General features: G+C 42.8%; 1 protein-coding gene and 1 long non-coding RNA gene across 2 annotated transcripts; both read left to right on the top strand.

Moving 5' to 3' along the window:
• LOC125542300 lies at positions 1-4,603 on the top strand. Its single transcript, XR_007297853.1, has 3 exons — positions 1-241; positions 584-688; positions 4,543-4,603. It is a non-coding gene; the product is annotated as an uncharacterized LOC125542300 (long non-coding RNA).
• Positions 4,604-11,132: 6,529 nt separating this feature from the next.
• Positions 11,133-16,630, top strand: LOC125542301 (disease resistance protein Pik-2-like). Its single transcript, XM_048705273.1, has 4 exons — positions 11,133-11,428; positions 11,769-11,873; positions 12,346-13,404; positions 14,407-16,630. Exons 3-4 carry the CDS (start codon positions 12,512-12,514, stop codon positions 16,385-16,387), a joined length of 2,874 nt encoding a protein of 957 aa, XP_048561230.1. The 5' UTR covers positions 11,133-11,428; positions 11,769-11,873; positions 12,346-12,511; the 3' UTR covers positions 16,388-16,630.
• The last annotated feature ends 3,561 nt before the right edge of the window (positions 16,631-20,191 follow it).

Here is a 20,191-nt window from a genome sequence, read left to right on the forward strand (position 1 = left end):
AGCAACTCACTGCTCCGGCGACTCCCGTTGCACGCTTCCGTGCAAATTCCCCAATCGGCCCCGTCCCAAGTTCAACACTAGTCCACACTCCACAAGTGCTCCTCTGCTTCACTCACCGCTGCTCCTTTTACTCTCTGGTTTTGTCCTTCTGAGAGTAGATCTGATGGCGTTCGGCGTTGCTGCGATTCTTCAATCTGTTTAGGGAAACTAGGGATCTGGGGTCTGAAAGGTAGCAGCAAAGGTAGCGATTTCATTTCAACTCAATTTGTTTGTGCTTTTCCAGTTTCGTTATATGAAAAGGAGGTAAGCATCTGGGGTTTCAGATCTACTAGTAAATTTGATACCAGAAAGTAAGCAGAGTTAGTGGGGGAATGTGAAGCCTTTGCTCTTCTTATTCGTTCTGTTTCAGTTTTGGAATTACCAGGTAAAATTTTGTTTTTCTACACAAACTATAAAATTGTGTTAGTAGCATAGATTGTGAATTAGACACAATTTGCCTACTGAATTCAGCAGTTTCAACCTATTAAAATCCCATGACATTAGCATTAGATTAGTACTAATTTTGTGCTTACTGTACTTGTAGCCAAGCAATTGATTCACGAAGGTAGGCTGCTCTGCTGCTCTCTGCCATTGATGCGTTCGGCGTTGCTCTGCTTCTCACCTATATATGCTGGAATCCGAGGTCCAGGTAGCCATTTTTTCGCTTCATTCAGTCTGGTTGGGTGTTTTCAGTTTCATTTGAGGAAAAGAAAATAAGGGATTTGAGATCTAGTAACTGTAAGACCAGAAGTAAGCAAAGATAGCGGGGGAATGTGAAGCCTTTGTTTTTCTTATTAATTCTGTTTTCAGTTTGGAATTGCAAAACTAGTGTTTTCATACTAGAATATACAGGTAAACATTTATATGTTTTAGAGTTACAACATATAATTTCCCCAATTTCCTCAATTTCATACATAGAGGCAGAATGTAAGGGACTAGCCATAACGACAAACAAACGAACTAACAAATAAGCAAACAAAAAGCAAGCGGGCAAAAAAAGGCAAATAGAGAAATAGAGGGAGGGTAGAGAGAGAGGGCGAATAAAACGGCAAGGGTGAAGTGGGGAAGAGGAAAACAAGAGGCAAATGGCAAATAATGTAATGCGGGAGATAAGGGTATGTGATGGGTACTTGGTATATTGACTTTTGCGTAGACCTCCCCGGCAACGGCGCCAGAAATTCTTCTTGCTACCTCTTGAGCACTGTGTTGGTTTTTCCCGAAGAGGAAGAAATGATGCAGCAAAGTAGCGTAAGTATTTACCCCAGTTTTTGAGAACCAAGGTATCAATCCAGTAGGAGGCTACGCGCGAGTCCCTCGCACCTGCACAAAACAAGTAAATCCTCACAACGAGCGCGATAAGGGGTTGTCAATCCCTACACGGCCACTTACGAGAGTGAGATCTGATAGATATGATAAGATAATATTTTTGGTATTTTTGTGATAAAGATGCAAAGTAAAGTAAAAGCAAAGGAAATAACTAAGTAGTAGGAGATTAATATGATGAAGATAGACCCGGGGGCCATAGGTTTCACTAGTGTCTTCTCTTAAGAGCATAAGTATTCTACGGTGGGTGAACAAATTACTGTTGAGCAATTGACAGAATTGAGCATAGTTATGAAAATATCTAGGCATGATCATGTATATAGGCATCACGTCCGAGACAAGTAGACCGACTCCTGCCTGCATCTACTACTATTACTCCACTCATCGACCGCTATCCAGCATGCATCTAGAGTATTAAGTTAATGAAAACAGAGTAACGCCTTAAGCAAGATGACATGATGTAGAGGGATAAACTCATGCAATATGATGAAAACCCCATCTTGTTATCCTCGATGGCAACAATACCATACATGCCTTGATGCCCCTACTGTCATTGGGAAAGGACACCGCAAGATTGAACCCAAAGCTAAGCACTTCTTCCATTGCAAGAAAGATCAATCTAGTAGGCCAAACCAAACTGATAATTCAAAGAGACTTGCAAAGATAACCAATCATATAAAAGAATTCAGAGAAGATTCAAATATTGTTCATAGATAGACTTGATTATAAACCCACAATTCATCGGTCTCAACAAACACACCGCAAAAAGAAGATTACATCGAATAGTTCTCCACAAGAGAGGGGGAGAACATTGTATTGAGATCCAAAAAGAGAGAAGAAGCCATCTAGCTACTAACTATGGACCCGTAGGTCTGAGGTGAACTACTCACACTTCATCGGAGGGGCTATGGTGTTGATGTAGAAGCCATCCGTGATCGATGCCCCGTCCGGCGGAGCTCCGGAACAGGCCCCAAGATGGGATCTCGTGGATATAGAAAGTTGCGGCGGTGGAATTAGGGTTTTGGCTCCGTCTCTGATCGTTTGGGGGTACGTAGGTATATATAGGAGGAAGGAGTACGTCGGTGGAGAAACAGGGGGCCCACGAGGGTGGAGGGCGCGCCTGCGGGGTAGGCGCGCCCCCTACCTCGTGGCCTCCTCTTTTGTGTCTTGACGTAGAGTCCAAGTCTCCTGGGTCTTGTTCGTTGAGAAAAGCACGTTCCCGAAGGTTTCATTCCGTTTGAACTCCATTTGATATTCCTTTTCTTTGAAACCCTAAAACAGGCAAAAACAGCAATTCTGGGCTCGGCCTCCTGTTAATAGGCTAGTCCCAATAATAATATAAAAGTGGATAATAAAGCCCAATAATGTCCAAAACAGTAGATAATATAGCATGGAGCAATCAAAAATTATAGATACGTTGGAGACGTATCACAACGCGAGCTCTGGCGCAGCCACTACTACGAGTACTACAACCTTGAGGGCGGCGCCGAGGACGAGGACGAGGACATGGTCGACTTCAGCAGGGGGGCCACGTAGTCCACCAACGGCGACATGTCGCCAGGACAAGTCATCGACGTCTCATCTCACACCGGCGATGCATAGGCCGGCGCAGCGGTGGATTTGTTAAAATTATGTGTACTTAGTCTTTGTTTTTAATACTGGTCTTTTGTTAGAGCAATGCTTAGGTCAATTGGCTCTGTTTAATAACTAAAATTGCTCGATTCAGGAAGTGTGGTCTGTCTGCTGTACGCTCTTTTGTGTGCCCAAATTAACAAGCGATGTTAAATTATGCAATAACGTACCCATGGAAATTTCCACCAAAATTTGAATTATCAGACTCATCTCATCCGCGTAAAGTAGAAGAATCGTTTGCGATGCACACAATCGTTCAAAGTGAATGGTCCGGCGGCACCGTGCGCAAAGTTTCCCTCCACATTTCCAAAATTTTGGTCTACCGCCAAAATATCTACCCCGCCCACCTTCCCCCCTTCCCCACCCCCTTTTCTCCCCGACCACAAGTCACATTTCTCCTGTTTTCTCCTTCCTTCCTTTCTTCCTAAGCTATAGTCGCTTCCTCGCTCTCGCCGTCTTGCATCCTACAGCCGGGGTCGCCATGGTCTTCTTCAAAGACCTCTCCAACGGTTCCTCCTCCGGTGACAACTCCTTCACCACCCGGGTATGCCTCTCTTCTCTCTCTCGGGCTATGACTTGAAATGAAGGATTTTTACCCGGCGGTCGATTTGAGTCATTTCTTCCTCTTGTAACTCCCTAGGACCATCAGTAGCAACGAATGGAGCGGGGTGGCTGAAGATCTACCTGCTCGTTGTCACCATCAATCTCCATGCGTGAAGCTAGTTGCGTTTGAATCTCTGGACAGTGGGAGGAAGTTTCCAGCATGTGCAAAGAAGGTTAGACCCTCTTTCGTTGTTACAAATCATTTGTTAGATGTGATTCAGACACTGTTATGGTCCCAACCCATTCATACCACACCTTCAACCAAACGCATCCTAAGACAGTGTCACAGTTTGTACCGAGTATCTTAAATTGTTGCCATCTCATCAGCGGTGCCATTAAAAAATTATTTGGCACCGCTTCAGCAATTTGTGCAGCCAACTTTGGTCCACACATCCGAGCCGCCAAGCAGTAAAATACTAAATCTTTATGGCACGAAGGAACTGGGCATCGGAGCAACTACGTGCTCCGGAGTTCGGGTCCCTGATTTTTTTCCGCTGCATCGGCTCGCCACAGCAGGGCACCGGTGCGAGATGTAGCAACAGTTGTTTTTACCCCAGTTTTGGCATACATAGTGGTTGTTCTGTTAGTTCTATGTTACTAAATTTGTGCATGTACACACTTATTAGTATCAATTTGCTGTCATCCAAACACTGTCGCTACGCTGTTGCAGTTATATTTACCTTCCTCATAAAATGTTCAATTTGTTATTTATTGTACATGAGTAAGAACTTGTAGCGTTCTTGTAGTTAATTATAGCTTCTAATGTTCCAGAATTTGGTTGTTGTCTCAGTAGCAATTAATTCATTTGCACATTGATCTTTTTGAGAAGATAAGTCATAATTAACATGTTTATTTAGTTTTTCAAAATAAGCATTGGTGATTTTCTATGTTTCTATAAACCTATTTCCCCTACAATTGTTACTGATCTAGTTTTAAATATTATAGGATGAACGGAAGTGTTCTTACTTGGATTGGGTTGATCAAGAGTGGCCATAGTCTTTGAAGATGTGCTTATCGAAGCTCTAGAGTATGTATGAGGAAGAGAACAGACGTAGGCTTAGAGAAACTGTTGTCAACTCTGAAGAATATTTGAAGATGCGGGATAAAAAGTTGAAAGTGGAGAATGAGCTCAGATTTTTTTAAATCAGACTTTACTAAGATGGTGTTGGCGAAGGAGGAGGCACTTTCCCAGTGGGCCCGTGCAAAACAGGTTCTTACTGAACTAAAAGCAGAGGTGGATAAGACGAGCCTCGATGATCTCGATTACGGAAATGAATATATTGTTCTTATGAAGTTGAACTAGCTATATGTTGTACTGTGTTGTTTTCATGTAGCTACCGTACTGTGATGTTATAATATATTTATGTGCCTGATATAAAATTGGCAAACAACTGTTTGATATGAAATGTGAATTTGCATAATACTGGAATTATTAATTGTAAATTAATAAACCTGCTAAATGTGTCATGGACCTTTGCAAACGGTTCTAGCAGTAAAAGCGCTTGCGATGAATAGCCCGATGCCACACAGTTTTCTTCATCAAATCGTCTGTGATATAGTTGATAAAAGCAAACAGTTAACCAAGGCAGACCGTGTGTGATAGTTACACCTTTCACACACGAGCCTACACATAAAGCTGTATGGGATGTACGTACGAACGGAAACGTTTTTTCTGGATTGACTGTGTGGGATGTACATAAGAACGGAAACATATTCTTTGGATTGAATGTGTGTGATATACATACGAACGAAAATGTTTTTCTGGGATTCACCGTGTGAGATGTACATACCTACGGAAATGTTTTTCTCGGATTACTGTGTGGGATGTACATACCTATGGAAATAATGATGCCTCGCCCGATCGCACATGGCTCCAGCCTGTGTCCTAGGAGGGCCTATCCACGACGATTTTTGAATCGTGTGGAAAGGACCCCCCCTATTGCCCACACTCACTTGGCGACGATTCTAAATGCCATCATGAAAAGGGGTTAAAATCGTTTGTATAGCACCGACGCGCACCACTGTAATACTCTCTCTGTTCACTTTATAAAGCTTTATAGATATTTCAGACATTATGCAAAACAGCTCAATTTCACTTGTCTGAAACGAGTTATAAAAATGAACAAAGGAAGTATATGGTTTTAGTTTATCAACCAAGAGCAGATCGACATGGTTGATCATGTCTATACGTTACCTTGTGGGTATGTATGAGCTGGATGCAGCTGTAGCTTACAGTGTTAGCATGGCTGCTCCGGCAAGGGTCAGAGATCCGAACTTAATTAACTGAGACGTCCGAAAAGTAGCCTAGGATGTCACTTGGACTGCAGTGCCCGGGGTTAAACTACACTACACCATCAATCTCCATGCGTCATTGGATTAAAAAAACAAGATTAGATTCCACCTGTTCCCAGGGACCATGTGGACGTGTATCGGTTTATGTGACCATCTCTAAGAGCAACTCTAGCAGACCCGCATAATTCCGGCGAGTATACGAGCTCGGTCCAATTTTCTGGCCAGAACAAATCCCGTATACTCATCCGGCCCGTAAATATTTTTGCCGCGGCCGCAAACGTTACCCCCGAAGTAGTATAACTACGGTTTTGCGGGGCGGATGCGGGTCGAAACCCTATCCCCCGCAGCCGCGTTTCCCCCCAATTCCCCACCACGTCGCTCGATTTCTCGCCGCCGGCAAGCCTGCGAAAGCCATGGACAGCTCTGGGAATGATGCGGAGTGATAACACCCAAGTATATGAGATCGCAACAGTTTTCAAGGGTAGAGTATTCAACTTAAATTTATTGATTTGACACAAGGGCAGCCAAAGAATATTCTCAAGTATTAACAGTTGAGTTGTCAATTCAACCACACCTGAAAGACTTAATATTTGCAGCAAAATATTTAGTAGCAAAGTAGTATGAAAGTAACGGTAACGGTGGCAAAAGTAACAATAGCAGTTTTGTAGCAATTGTAACAGTAGCAACGGAAAAGTTACTTAAAAAAGATCAATATGAAACGAACTCGTAAGCAATGGATCAATGATGGATAATTATGTCGGATGACATTCATCATGCAACAATTATAACATAGGGTAACATGGAACTAGCTCCAATTCATCAATATAATGTATGCATGTAATCCAAATATAGTCATACATGCTTATGAAAAAGAACTTACATGATATCTTTTTCCCTACCTTCCCGTGGCAGCGGGGTCCTAATGGAAACTAAGGAATATTAAGGCCTCTTTTTAATAGAGAAACCGGACCAAAGCATTAGCACTTAGTGAATACATGAACTACTCAAACTACGGTCATCACCGGGAAGTGTCCCGACTATTGTCACTCCGGTGTTGCCGGATCATAACGCGTAGTAGGTGACTATAACTTGCAAGATAGGATCAAGAACACAAATATATTCATGAAAACATGATAGGTTCAGATCTGAAATCATGGTACTCGGGCCCTAGTGACAAGCATTAAGCATAGCAAAGTCATAGCAACATCAATCTTAGAACATAATGGATACTAGGGATCAAACCCTAACAAAACTAACTCGATTGCATGGTAAATCTCATCCAACCCATCACCGTCCAGCAAGCCTACGATGGGATTACTTACGCACGGCGGTGAGCATCATGAAATTGGTGGAGGATGGTTGATAATAACGGTGGCGACGATTTCCCCTCTCCGGAGCCCAAAACGGACTCCAGATCTGCCCTCCCGAGGAAGAACAGGAGGTGGTGGTGGCTCCATATCATAAAACGTGATGAATCCTTCTCTCTGATTTTTTCTTCCCGAACATTAATATATGGAGTTGGAGTTGAGGCCGGTGGAGCTTCGTGAGACCCACAAGACAGGCGGCGTGCCCAGGGGGGTAGGGCGCGCCCCCACCCTTGGACAAGGTGTGGGTCCCCTTCGGCTGACTCTTTCGCCAGTATTTTCTATTTATTCCAAAAATATTCTTCGTGAAGTTTCAGGTCATTCCGAGAATTTTTACTTCTGCACAAAAATAACACCATGGCAATTTTGCTGAAAACAACGTCGGTCCGAGTTAGCTCCATTCAAATCATGCAAATTAGAGTCCAAAATAAGGGCAAAAGAGTTTGGAAAAGTAGATACGATGAGATGTATCACGGAGCACCGCCGCGCCAGATCTGACGTCGTGCCCAAGAGGGGGCGCGTTGGTGGCTCAACCGCGGTAGCTGGCCGCCGCCGGTGTTCGAACGCCGCGAGCTGGACGAGTTCGATCTCGAGCTCGCCCACCGCCGCCATGCCTCCTCCGGCTCCTGGTCCGCGGGGAGCTCATCCGCGGGCGCATTGAGCTCGCGGCTCATTCCGGTGAAGAGGGGGCAGGAGGAGGATCTCTCGCCTCGCGCCGTAGAGCCCGATGCGCCGTTGTGCCGAGGCGTTATCGGGCCCGAGGACTACCTCCCCGGGGGGTAGGAGGAGCTCCTCGAGCGCGTCGTCCTCGAGCGGTTGGCGAGGGAGTAGGAGGAGATGGAAGAGCGCATCCGGCGCGAGCTCAAGTACGAGCAGCTCTTCCTCCAGACGGGCGTCGCCGCGTCGTAGGCGCACACGTCCAAGGAGGCTGACCTGCGATTGATGAAGGCAGAGCAGTCGAAGTACTACATCGACCTCCACTCCTCCGACTCCTCTGACTCCAATTAAGCGCCGCCGCTGGGCATCTAGCGCACGAGCTCCAATGAGCTCATTTTTTTGTAGTGGTATGGTAGCATAGGCCCGGTCTAGCTCCGGCGAACTTATATGTAATATATGCATGCTGTGTACAAACTTGTGTGAAGAAGAACTATCTATGCAAGTGATCTCAGGCGAGCTTTTGCTTAAATTTCTCACGTGAAACAAGTTTTTTTAAATTTTACGGGTTTGAATATAGTTTCTATTCTGCCGCGGTGATTTTGAGCCTGCATAAATGCTACAGTTTATAGTTCATGGAATGCGGGGTCTGCTAGAGATGCTCTAAGGGCATCTTGAACAGCAACACACGAATTTTCTCTCACGCATTCGTCCATGGACAGGGAGATCAATTCGTGGACACATAGGAGGTCGTCATCCAACCGTAGCCGCATACATTTCAAACATCTTTTCAACAAAGCAGATGACATGCGTGTAATATGCTTAGACCTTGAATGAAAGATTGCTTTCTTCCTCAAGTGGATGGCACTTTGGTTGTCATAAAAAACACATACTTATCTTGCTCAAATCCAATCACATAAGCCAACTGTTTGAACCACAATAACTCTTTGCTCACCTTTATTATTGAAATAAATTAAACTTTAGTTGTATTCAATGCCACACACTTTTGCAATATGTTTTGCCATGACACCGCGCCCCCTCATAGGTAACCAAATAATATGAAGTAAGACTTCCTCCTTTAACATCTCCAGCCATGTCTAGATCTCAAGAAGGAATCAACTTGGGCTCACTATCACCAAAGCAAAGCTTCGTATTAGTGTTGCCTCAGAGATATGTGAGTATCCACTTCATGGCTTCCCAATGTGGTCGCTCTGGATTAAACATAAATCTTCTCACAATACTAACCACATGAACAAAGCCAGGCCTTGTGCACACCATAGCTTACATCAAACTCCCAACTGTTGAAGCATAAGGAACATTTGCATTTCCTTTTTTTCATCAGCGATAGGACACTACTTGATGCTCAACTTGAAATGGGCTAATGGTGGACATCTCTCCGCTTTTGTATTGTTCTTCCTATACTTGTGAAGTGCCTTCTCAATATACTTTTCATGAGACAAGTATGAGTTATTCGAATTTTTGTCTCTCTCAATTCTCATTATTAAAATATTCTTTGTTGACCTAAGTCTTTCATGGCAAAATATTTGCTCAACTTCTTCTTCAGGGCCTATGTGGGTTGTTTTGGTGGCTAATATAAAACAAAAGTTTTGAAAAAATGTTAAACTTGCGGTGCACGGCCCAGACACGGCCCCAAGCGGTACACATGACATGTCGTCCTGATTAGCCACGTGCCAGGCCAGCCCACTATGAGCCGGCCTGCTAGGTCTTATAGGGGACCAAACCTCAAGGCTCAGAGTATCTCTAGCAGATCCTGTAAACCGCGGTACCATAAATTTCATTTAAGGAATATTGTAAAATGTTTTTGCGGTACTGCGGAAGGCACGACAGAGTAGGTCCTCCATACCATACTGCATAATTCAAACATAGTTCACGCCACCATAGTTCACCGAAAGTTCATCGCACATTCGAACACACAAACTTAAACATAGTAGATAAACCTAAATCTAAACCTAATCTCCGGCTTGACATTTAGATAATATCCGGCAGCGAAGTTGGAGAGAGTGAAGGCGAGCAGGAAATCCTCCTTAGTCGCCTCGAGCTGTGCGGCAACGCCTTCTTCTTCTACCACGACCGCCTCCTTCGCCTCGGCGAGCTTGCGCTCCGTCTCATGGAAACAATTGGTGGTCGTCCAAAGGAGGTCGCCGATCCGATTGAACTCCCTCCATGGCCTCCGGCAGCTCCTGTGGGAGAGGGCGACGCGCTCCCTCGCCTGCATGCGCCGCCATTCCTCGACCGGGGGGTGGGGGATGGAACTCCCACCCTCGTCCTCGTGGCGGGCTCGCTTGTGTGGCGGTGAGCCGCCGTAGCCCCCTCGGCCACCATGCCCGCCACCTCCACTCGACATTGAGGCAGTCGAAAAGGGGTTGTGCGTGTGGAAAATGACTACCGGAGTGGGTGGATTGGGTGCCAGAGAGAGAGGAATTGTGGTGGAGGAAGGTGCGGGATTTAGCAGATAGGAACCTTAAATGGGTTGTGCGTGCGGAAAATGACTACCGGAGTGGGTGGATTCGGCGCCAGAGAGAGGAATTGCGGCGGAGGAAGGTGCCGGATTTAGCAAATAGGAACCTTAAAGGGGTTGTGCGTGCGGAAAATGACTACCAGAGTGGGTGGATTCGGCGCCAGAGAGAGAGAGGAATTGCGGCGGAGGAAGGTGCGGGATTTAGCGGATAGGAACCCTTAAACGCGTTGGATCCGATAGATATATCAGCAGAGCCGGAGTTTTATGGGACGCCCATGTATTTTTCATGGGCTAGGTTTTTTTATATGATCTGCTCGGGGGAGTGGGCACGTCCTGAACCTAGGGGCATCTGCATCCACTTTTCAAAACAAATGCATTTTAAACATGTTTTAAAATCTTCAAAAATTCAAAAGAAAATTCCATGCATACATGCATGTCGCAAATGTATGTGCGCACCACAAAGTTTTGTGATAAAATGTCGTTTTGTTTTGTCTCTGCAAAAAAGACAAATTTCAGTGCTTCTAAATAGCGTTCCATGACACAAATTTTTTGTCTTTTTTGCACACACCACAAAAAAGTAATTTTTCCACGAAACTTTATGCATGCGTATAGAACATGAAGATGTACCAGTGCAATATTTTTCAGTTTTTTTAGCATTTAAAAATGTATTTTTTAAAATGGATTCGTATGTACCAGGTTCATCCATCCACTTCCCCCGGGGCTAAATTTATCACTGTTGACTGCTCGCAACCCTAAAAAAGAAAAAAGAAAAAAACTCACTGCTCCGGCGACTCCCGTTGACGCTTCGGGGCAAATTCCCCAATAGGCTCCGTCCCAAGCCTCTCCTCTTCTTCGATCCACCGCTGCTCCTTTTACTCCCTATTTTTCTCCTTCTGACAGTAGACCTGACAGTAACCCATCGCATGGCGTCGGCGTTGCTGCGATTCTCGGCCAGATAACCATCTTCACTTCAACCTGTTTAGAGGAATTAGGGATCTGGGGTCCGAAAAGGCAGCAGCTGTAAGACCTGAAGTAAGCAAAGGTAGCAATTTCATTTCAACTCAATTTGTTTGTGTTTTTCCAGTTTCGTTGTAGGAAAAGGAGGTAGCATAGGGTTTGAGATTAGTAAATTTGCTACCAGAAAGTAAGCAGAGTTAGTTGGGGAATGTGAAGCCTTTTGTTTTCTTATTTGTTCTGTTTCAGTTTTGGAATTACCAGGTACTGTAAAATTTTGTTTTCCTACACAAACTATAAAAGTGTGTTGGTAGCATAGATTGTGGATTAGACAAAATTTACCTACTGAAGTCAGCAGTTTTAACTGATTAAAGTCCCATGTCATTAGCATTAGATTAGTACTAATCTTGTGCTTGCTGTACTTGTAGCCAAGCAATTGATTCATGAAGGTAGGCTGCTCTGCTGCTCTCTGCCATTGATGTGTTCGGCGTTGCAGTGCTTCTCACCTATATATGGTGGAATCCGGGGTCCAGGTAACCATTTTTTCACTTCATTCAGTCTGGTTGGGTGTTTTCAGTTTCATTTGAGGAAAAAAAAATAAGGGATTTGAGATCTAGTAACTGTAAGACCAGAAGTAAGCAAAGATAGCGGGGGAATGTGAAGCCTTTGTTTTTCTTATTAATTCTGTTTTCAGTTTGGAATTGCAAAACTGGTGTTTTCATACTGGAATATACAGGTAAACATTTATATGTTTTAGAGTTACAACTTTTTTTGGACAAAATGTAAAGTTCTGTTAGTAGCATATATTATGGATTGAAGACAAAAATTACCTGCTATAATGACTAGTTTGGGCCTATTTAAATCCCAATCCCACAGATTAATGAACTGCTTATTGTTGTTTGGTTTTGTGATAGCTAACCGCTCCTGCCACACCCTTCTTATTGTACTCGATGATACAACTGTCTATTTATATATGGTGACCCTAATTCAAGCTTAACCCTGTAGGCAAGCAACTGATTCTTGAAGGTAGACTGTTTTGTTGGTGCCTTCCATTGATCTGACCAGCATCTGGTTCCACTTCCATACAACAAAGACTTCCTTGCCTTCAGTTGCTAAGCTTCTGTAAAGAGATTTGGATAGTGAAAACTGAAGAGCACAAATAAAGAGCAAGATGGAGTTGGTGGTAGGTGCCTCAAATGCTACCATGAGGTCTCTCTTGGGAAAGCTGGGGGGCCTTCTAGCCCAGGAGTATGCTCTGGTCCGTGGAGTCCGCCGTGATGTTCAGTACATCAACGATGAGCTTACAAGCATGCAGGCCTTCCTCCGTGACCTCAGCACTGCCCTGGATGACCATGACAACCGGATGAAGGACTGGATGAAGCAGATCCGTGACATGGGCTATGACATTGAAGATTGCATTGATGACTTTGCCCACCGCATACCCCGCGATCCCAGCAGTGATGTTAAATGCTTATTCATCAGAACAAGATTCTATGAACTCCAGATGTGGTGGCCTCGCCGTGACATTGCGTCAAAGATTGCTGACCTCAAGGTGCGAGCGCAACAGATTGGTGAGCGACGTAGAAGATATGGGGTGCACAACCCAAGGAACCGTAAGAATGGCTCTGGAGTTACTGCTGGAACATACGAAGTTGCTGAGCATCAGCTCACAGAGCGTCAGCTTATTGGTATGAAGAAGCCTGTGGGGATGACGGATGACATGAAGAAGCTTGAGGATTGGCTAGCCAAATCTGATAAAAGTTCTTATGAGGAGCGAGCTGTTCTTTCCATAGTTGGATTCGGCGGCGTGGGAAAGACCACTATTGCAATGGCTTTGTACCAAAACGTCAGGGATAAATTTGATTATCGGGCATCAGTCACCGTGTCTCAGAACTATGATGAAGATGCAGTCCTCTTGATGATTCTAAAACAAGTCAAGCCGCAGGAGAGTGATCACGAGAAGCAACACAGCACTGGCAGCTCTGCTGTAAAACAGATCAAGACTGAAGCAATTAACCATGGTAAACTCGTGAAAGAACTACAAGATCATCTGGCCAAAAAGAGGTATTTATAAATTGTTCCTTTGCTTCTTTCCCAATTGACTATTGTTTTGTGGCAAGTAAATTAACTATTCCATTCAGATTAAATTTAATTATCCTTGTCACAATAGTTTGACCCATCACTAATTATTTTGACATGTTTAGTAAGTTGTGTGATTTCATGATTTGCCTTGGGCGGAAATAGCTCTAAGTTCTAACCTAACTAGTGCCTAGTGAGATATTTGTCATCCTAGGCTGCCAAGTGTTTCTGACATTTCATGATAATAGAGTTTATCACTAATCGAACTAGTGAGTACCTTGGCAGTTGACACGTTGCTAACATACCGTTACTGTTGAGACAATGGCGGCCAAAGTTTCAGTTGAAAAGATTGGGAGACATAGGAAGCAGCCATTTACACAAATTGATCCGCCCACCACCTATGCAAGAGCAAGAGCATCAAGCTTGGCATAAAAGACAGTGACGACGGAAACCTAAAATTAAACAAGTGTTTCTTTTAATTAATACCCTTTGAAAATCTCCAATCTATAAGGGGAGATCTATCGGGCACATATTTCTTTTAAGCCGAACAAATACAAATCTAATACAAGGCTAGGATGAGCCATAGACTGAGAAAGCAATATCAAATCTACTGTATTCTCGATTTGCTAAACTCAAGAGGTTTTTCAGTATCTGTAATAAGTTTTTCATTAATGACCGAAACCTAAAGCAATGGAGGTAGAGCATGCAGCAAGTCACTAACCATACAAACTAGCCATAACAAACAATATGCAGTGAGGACAGTCTGCTAATTCACGAACAGTCTCTCACCTGCACAGTCCTTGCATGAACAGAGGATACCCCACACACCTTTCCGACAGCCAATTGTAGCCTAAGGAGTCACTTTCCTCGATAACTGCACATATATAAGAGAAGCGACCTAACACATAGTATCTCTCTCACAAAAGATAAACTCGGGGACATGTGCATTTCTTTTCTTGATGCATTTTATTTCCTTGTTCTTGATAGGTATCTCCTCTTGATTGACGACATATGGTCTGCACAAACTTGGGAGAGTATCAGAAATTGCTTGCCACATGACAATAAAGAAGGCAGCAGAGTAATAGTGACTACAAGATTTCAAGCTGTTGGTGCTACGTGCTCCCAAATAGATGGAATTGATTTACTCCATCCAGTCGATTTTCTAGATGATGAGCAGTCTAAAATTTTATTTAATCGAAGTCTTTCTGAATCCAGAAGCAGCAAAGATGGCAAGAAAGAACTGGACCAAGTCCCTCCTGACATATGGAAAAATTGCATGGGTCTGCCTTTGGCCATAGTTAGCATGGCTGGTCTCGTTGCCAGCAACCCTGACAAATCCATCAAAAAATGGAAAGAAGTATGCAACTCATTATTTCCAGAGTCGGTGCCTTCTCTCACCCTGGATGGTGTTACAAGGATACTTGAGTATTGCTACAATGATTTGCCTGCAGATCTCAGGACCTGTTCATTATACCTGAGTATATTTCCTAAGGGTTCAAAAATCAGTAGGAAGCGTTTGATCCGGAGGTTGGTAGCCGAAGGCTTCGTTAGTGAAAAGCATGGCTTGTCGGATGAGGAAGTTGCAGAAACATACTTTAATCAGCTGATAAAAAGGAAGATAATACGTCCGGTTGAGCACAGTAGCAATGGGAAGGTAAAATGCTTTCAAGTGCATGATATGGTTCTTGAATATATAGTGTCCAAGTCGAGCGAAGAGAATTTTATTACTGTGGTTGGTGGCCACTGGCTGATACCAATGTCGACCAATAAAGTCCGTCGACTCTCCGTCCAAAGCAGTGGTTCCGAACATGGAAGTTCAACAAAGCACATGAATCTGTCGCAAGTGCGATCACTGACCATGTTCCGGAGGCTGGACCAACTTCATTTTCACTCTTTCAATAATGGAATTTTACAAGTGCTGGATCTTGAGGGTTGCAAGGGTTTGAAAGAGAAACATCTAAAGGACATGTGTAGAATGCTTGTACTGAAGTATTTGAGCCTTCGTGGAACAGATATTTCCAAAGTACCCTCTAAGATTGAGAAACTCGAGTACTTAGAAACTCTTGACCTGAGGGAGACTGATGTTGGTGAGCTGCCAAAATCTGCAGGGCAGCTCAAAAGAATAATCAACATATTTGGTGGGAACAAGAACCCAAGAAGGGGGTTGAAGTTGCCTCAAGAGATTAATAAGGAGACAATGAAAGCACTTCGTATACTGTCGGGGATCGAGATTGATGAGCAATCAACAGGTGTAGAAGGCCTCCATCAGTTGACAGGGCTTAGGAAGCTTGCCATTTACAAGCTCATAATATTGAAGGATAGTAAAATCTTCAAAGAATTACGCTCTGCAATCGAGTACCTTGGCAGCTGTGGTCTGCAGACTCTGGCACTCAATGATGAGGGTTCTGATTTTATCAACTCACTGGACACCATGTCCGCACCTCCAAGATACCTCAGCGCCCTTGAGCTCTCTGGCAATTTGAATAGTCTTCCCAAGTGGATTAACAAACTCAGTAACCTCCACAAATTGACCCTCTCCGTAACAGTTCTCCGGATGGATACTTTTGAGCTCCTCTGCGAGCTGCCTTTATTGTTTTCCCTCACCTTTTCGCTGAGTGCAGTGAAGCAGGATGAGGCCATAGAAGACATCCTTGAGAAGAACAAATCGGAGTCCGGCGGGGAGATCTTCGTTCCAAGTGGAGGATTCAAGAGTCTAAAGCTGCTTCGCTTCTTCGCACCTCTAGTGCCAAAGCTGAGCTTCCCAGAAGAGGCAATGCCAGCACTCGAGAGGATCGAGATGCGGTTCGAAGCCTTCGAGGGCCTTTTTGGCATCGACACCCTGGATTGTCTTCAGGAGGTGCACCTGAGAGTCAATAGCGCAGCAGATGAAATAACCAACTTCATTGTAGAAGATTTGAAGGCCATCAAGAAGCCAAAGATAATCGTGGATCATGTCATCACCAGTTGAAATGTGGTATTCTCTTGGAGCGCTTTCTCATCATCCTACATTTCCACTCTGTTTGTTGAGATTATTGATTTTATCGATGCCGTTGGTACTCCAACAAATACGGTTCCTGTACGCCACTATTATTTATTTGGTTTTGAACTTGACACCTTATTTCATTCTGGGCTTGTAAGTTGATGTTGCAAGAGTTGATTTTAACTTGAAACTATGAACGTTGGTCAAAGATATTTTAAGTTGCTGTTGCAAGAGAAAACCTTCACCATGGAGCGATTTGTGAGCCCCTCAGTACATGCTGGACGAACAGTCTTTTTTTCCTGTCCTTCCTCTGTACATGTTGTGTGGTATGATTCTCTGGATTGTTAATGCTTTTGAAGTACAGCAGAACTAGCTTCAGATATCTCAAGATTAGGGCTTCCATAAAATAAATACCACCAGCACTAGCATCTGATATCTCAAGTTCCTTTTTTTCTTCTGTCAACACTGATTTGACGACCTGTAAAATACTCCTACATGTAGTGTTATTTTTCACATTGGTGATCACATTACCTTGGAAGAAAAATGCATTTGAGGTCTGCAGGGAACAGGTTGTGGTGGCAGGGAAAATCTGCTTCATATTTTAACACTTCAAAAAATTCTGAAAAAATACATGTACAACCTTTTTCCAGATCTTTTTAAAACTGAAAATTTCGAATTTTGATTTTTTCCAAAAATTCGGCCTCCATGGAGGCCGAGATCCAAAACGCCATTCTTTCTCTGCTAACAAAACAGTGCATTGTCTTCCATGGCAGGAGGCCAGCTTTGTACCAAGGGCTTGGCCATGGTAAATTAGCAAGGATCCCATGGTTGTAGCTGTCTGTCTGCCAAAGTCAGCAAGATGCCTCTCAATCCGAGGACACGGGCGATTTTGCACGGTGTTCGTCTACAACATTGTAAATTTTCTTACAAAATATATAGAAACTTCATGGAGAGGCATGCGGTCTGTTCTGAGTTTTGACCGCAGTGATTTGGCGCGATACCGCCATCAATGCACCGCACGTGCAAGGCTTATATAGAAGCCTAACCAAGATGCTAGCTGAACTACTCTGCCGACCTTACACCACATCTCCTATATACACTTTCTAATAGGTCATTCACTTGTTTTCTTCTCAGCCATTCACTTGTTTTGTTCTTCCTGTCAAAATTCAGATTCAGAGCCAAGGGCGATGCAGATACATTACTTGCTTGTCTTGTTATGTAAGCAACAGCAGCAGCAGCAGTGAGATTCAGTCATTCAGTGGAGGGATCAGTTCGGCCTTGACAGAGAGAGAGAGAGAGAGAGAGAGAGAGAGAGAGATGAAGCAACGATGCAGCTGCTCCTTGCTCATCCACCGCGCCCTACTGCTGCTGCTACTGCCCCTGGCCTTCCTCGCCGGGATGCTCAGCATCGGCGGCCTCCTCACCGAAGGCAACAACGGTACGCACGGTGCATGGAGCCCGCCACTTAATCTCTCTGCAGCTGGTCTTTCGCTCTTTCTTCTTCTACCCTGCCGGTTCTGTTTGAATGTTCAGCAGCTGACCCTGAGGATTCTAACTTTCCAGCAGTACTGCACAAGTCTATGGGCCAGAGAAACGGCGGCCGCGTTGCGCCGCCGGCGCCCTACGCTAGCGGGGACCCTCACACCTGACCTAGCTAGGAGCCGTACGATCCACAAGCAAGGGGCCAATTAATCAAGCTAGAAAGATGTAGCTGAACACTGTCACACTGTTGAGCTAGCTAGGTTCAGTTAGTTTCAGCTCCTGAAATCTTTGGGTTTTTTTCTTGGCTGGGAATTTACACTCCTGATTTGATATTTCAGAATTGGTGTCCCACTTTCTTCGTTTTGCGTGAAGCTTTTGTGGCATACATGTTACCATAGTAACGACGAACCAAGAGGGCCCCCATGAAACGTCATTTGTGGAAAATGTGAAAGCATTTTGGAGCATTGACTTTGTTTTTTTTTCGCCACATTTTCAACTAATCTCATCTGGTGATGAAAATTTTCAAGCTATCAAAACATGTGTCAGTGTATCAGAAAAGAAAACAAATCAGAACAGCCGCATTCGGGAAAAGTTCCAATATATTATACTACCTATGTACCTAAATAGTTCATCCCCACTACCTCTATTATCTTAATATGTACACATCGACATCATTAAAGGCCCATGAGACTTATTTTGCATTATCAATTAATCCTCACTAATTCTATTTCTTTCAACATGTACACATAAGCCATGCACACGTGTCGCCTCATCAAAGGCCCACCCAGCATGCATGACACAAAATTTCATTATATTATACTGCCTATGTTCAATAAATATCTATCGACTATATAATAAGCCAATGCAATACATAATATGTATTGTTAGTTTTTTTTTCATATTTTATTAATCCAAATGTTTCAAACAACCAAATCTTATTGAAATATATTGCAACATATTTCCGCCGCAACGCGCGGGATATCGTCTAGTTCGAAAAAAAAAAGTATGTACCATTCTTTAAAAAGTGTTTGCGACTTTCAAAATTTTAAAATTTTAGAAAAATTGTATGCAATATAAAAAATATTTGTGTATTTTAAAAAAATGATTCGTACAATTAAATAAATGTACATGAATTTAGCAAAAATTCCCTTGATTCAAAAGATTGTGCATGCCATTCAAAAAAAGTGTTTGTACAATGTAAAAAAAAATCGTTTTTGTGAATAATGTAAAAATTTTTCTATAGGTTAAAAAATGTTTGTACAATTGCAATTTTTTTGCGAATAATGTAAAGGATGTTTCTATAGGTTAAAAAATCTTAAGTTCCTTTAAAATATCTATAAAGCGTATTTTTAGTTTTTTAACCGTGTATTCCAAAAGGTGTTAAAATATATTTTTTTAACCGTATATATCATGTATTTCAAAAAAATCGAAAGTGTATAAAATAAATGTTTTTTGTGTGCGTTAAAAAGTAATGGCGTACTCAGAAAAAGTAGACATGTGTTTAAAAAATTAAACGATAAATACCAAACAAGAAAAAAATGAAAGCAAGAGAAAATAGAAGAAAAGAAAACCAAAAAGGAATCAAAGAAACCAATATAGCAAAGAAAGAAAGAAAACCAAGAAAAGTTTATGAGAAAACAAAGAAAACCAAAGTAAAATGAAGAAGAAAAAGAAAAAGAAAATCTGTCCTAGAGAATAGCGATGGAGAATGCTAATTAATTTCACCAATGAAATATAAGTTGTGTGCCACAAAAGTCGGAGGATGTCCCTATCATTCTGGATACAAATCCTACAGATTGCTCACACGTACACCATCCTTTCAAATTCAAATTTGGATGGTTACAACATGATGGATCTGCAAACCTTATCAAGAATGTATGACATAGGCCTGCTGTTGGTCGAACGCCTATTGAGAGATGGAATTTCAAGGCTCGCCTGATGCGATGATTCTTGAATTGATGGGCAAAACTCACCATCGGAATATCAATTAAGAAAAGCAATATATATCCGCCATAAGAGATGACCTTGACAAAATCGTTGACACACATGCATTGTCCTCATAGGAGACTGAGATAAAAAAAAAATCCTAAAATTGTAAACATTTTTTTAAATGCGAACTTTTTTGGAAACGGTGTATATTTTGCAAATGTATTTTCCCATAATTTTGAACATTTTATGAAACGTGTAAACATATTTTTTTTAAACGAGAATAGCTTTTCAAAATGCGAACTGTTTTAGAAAAATTAATTTTTTTAATGCGTGAACATTTCTAAAATCTGCAAACATTTATTAATATCTTTGAACTATTTT

The sequence above is a fragment of the Triticum urartu genome, chromosome 3, assembly GCF_003073215.2.
Source record: "Triticum urartu cultivar G1812 chromosome 3, Tu2.1, whole genome shotgun sequence".
NCBI classification, from domain to species: domain Eukaryota; kingdom Viridiplantae; phylum Streptophyta; class Magnoliopsida; order Poales; family Poaceae; genus Triticum; species Triticum urartu.

Coding starts and splice junctions, on each gene's coding strand:
- LOC125542301 (XM_048705273.1), top strand. CDS start 12,512: ATGGAGTTGGTGGTAGGTGCCTCAAATGCTACCATGAGGTCTCTCTTG. Junction 13,405..14,406: donor GATCATCTGGCCAAAAAGAG/GTATTTATAAAT, acceptor TGTTCTTGATAG/GTATCTCCTCTTGATTGACG.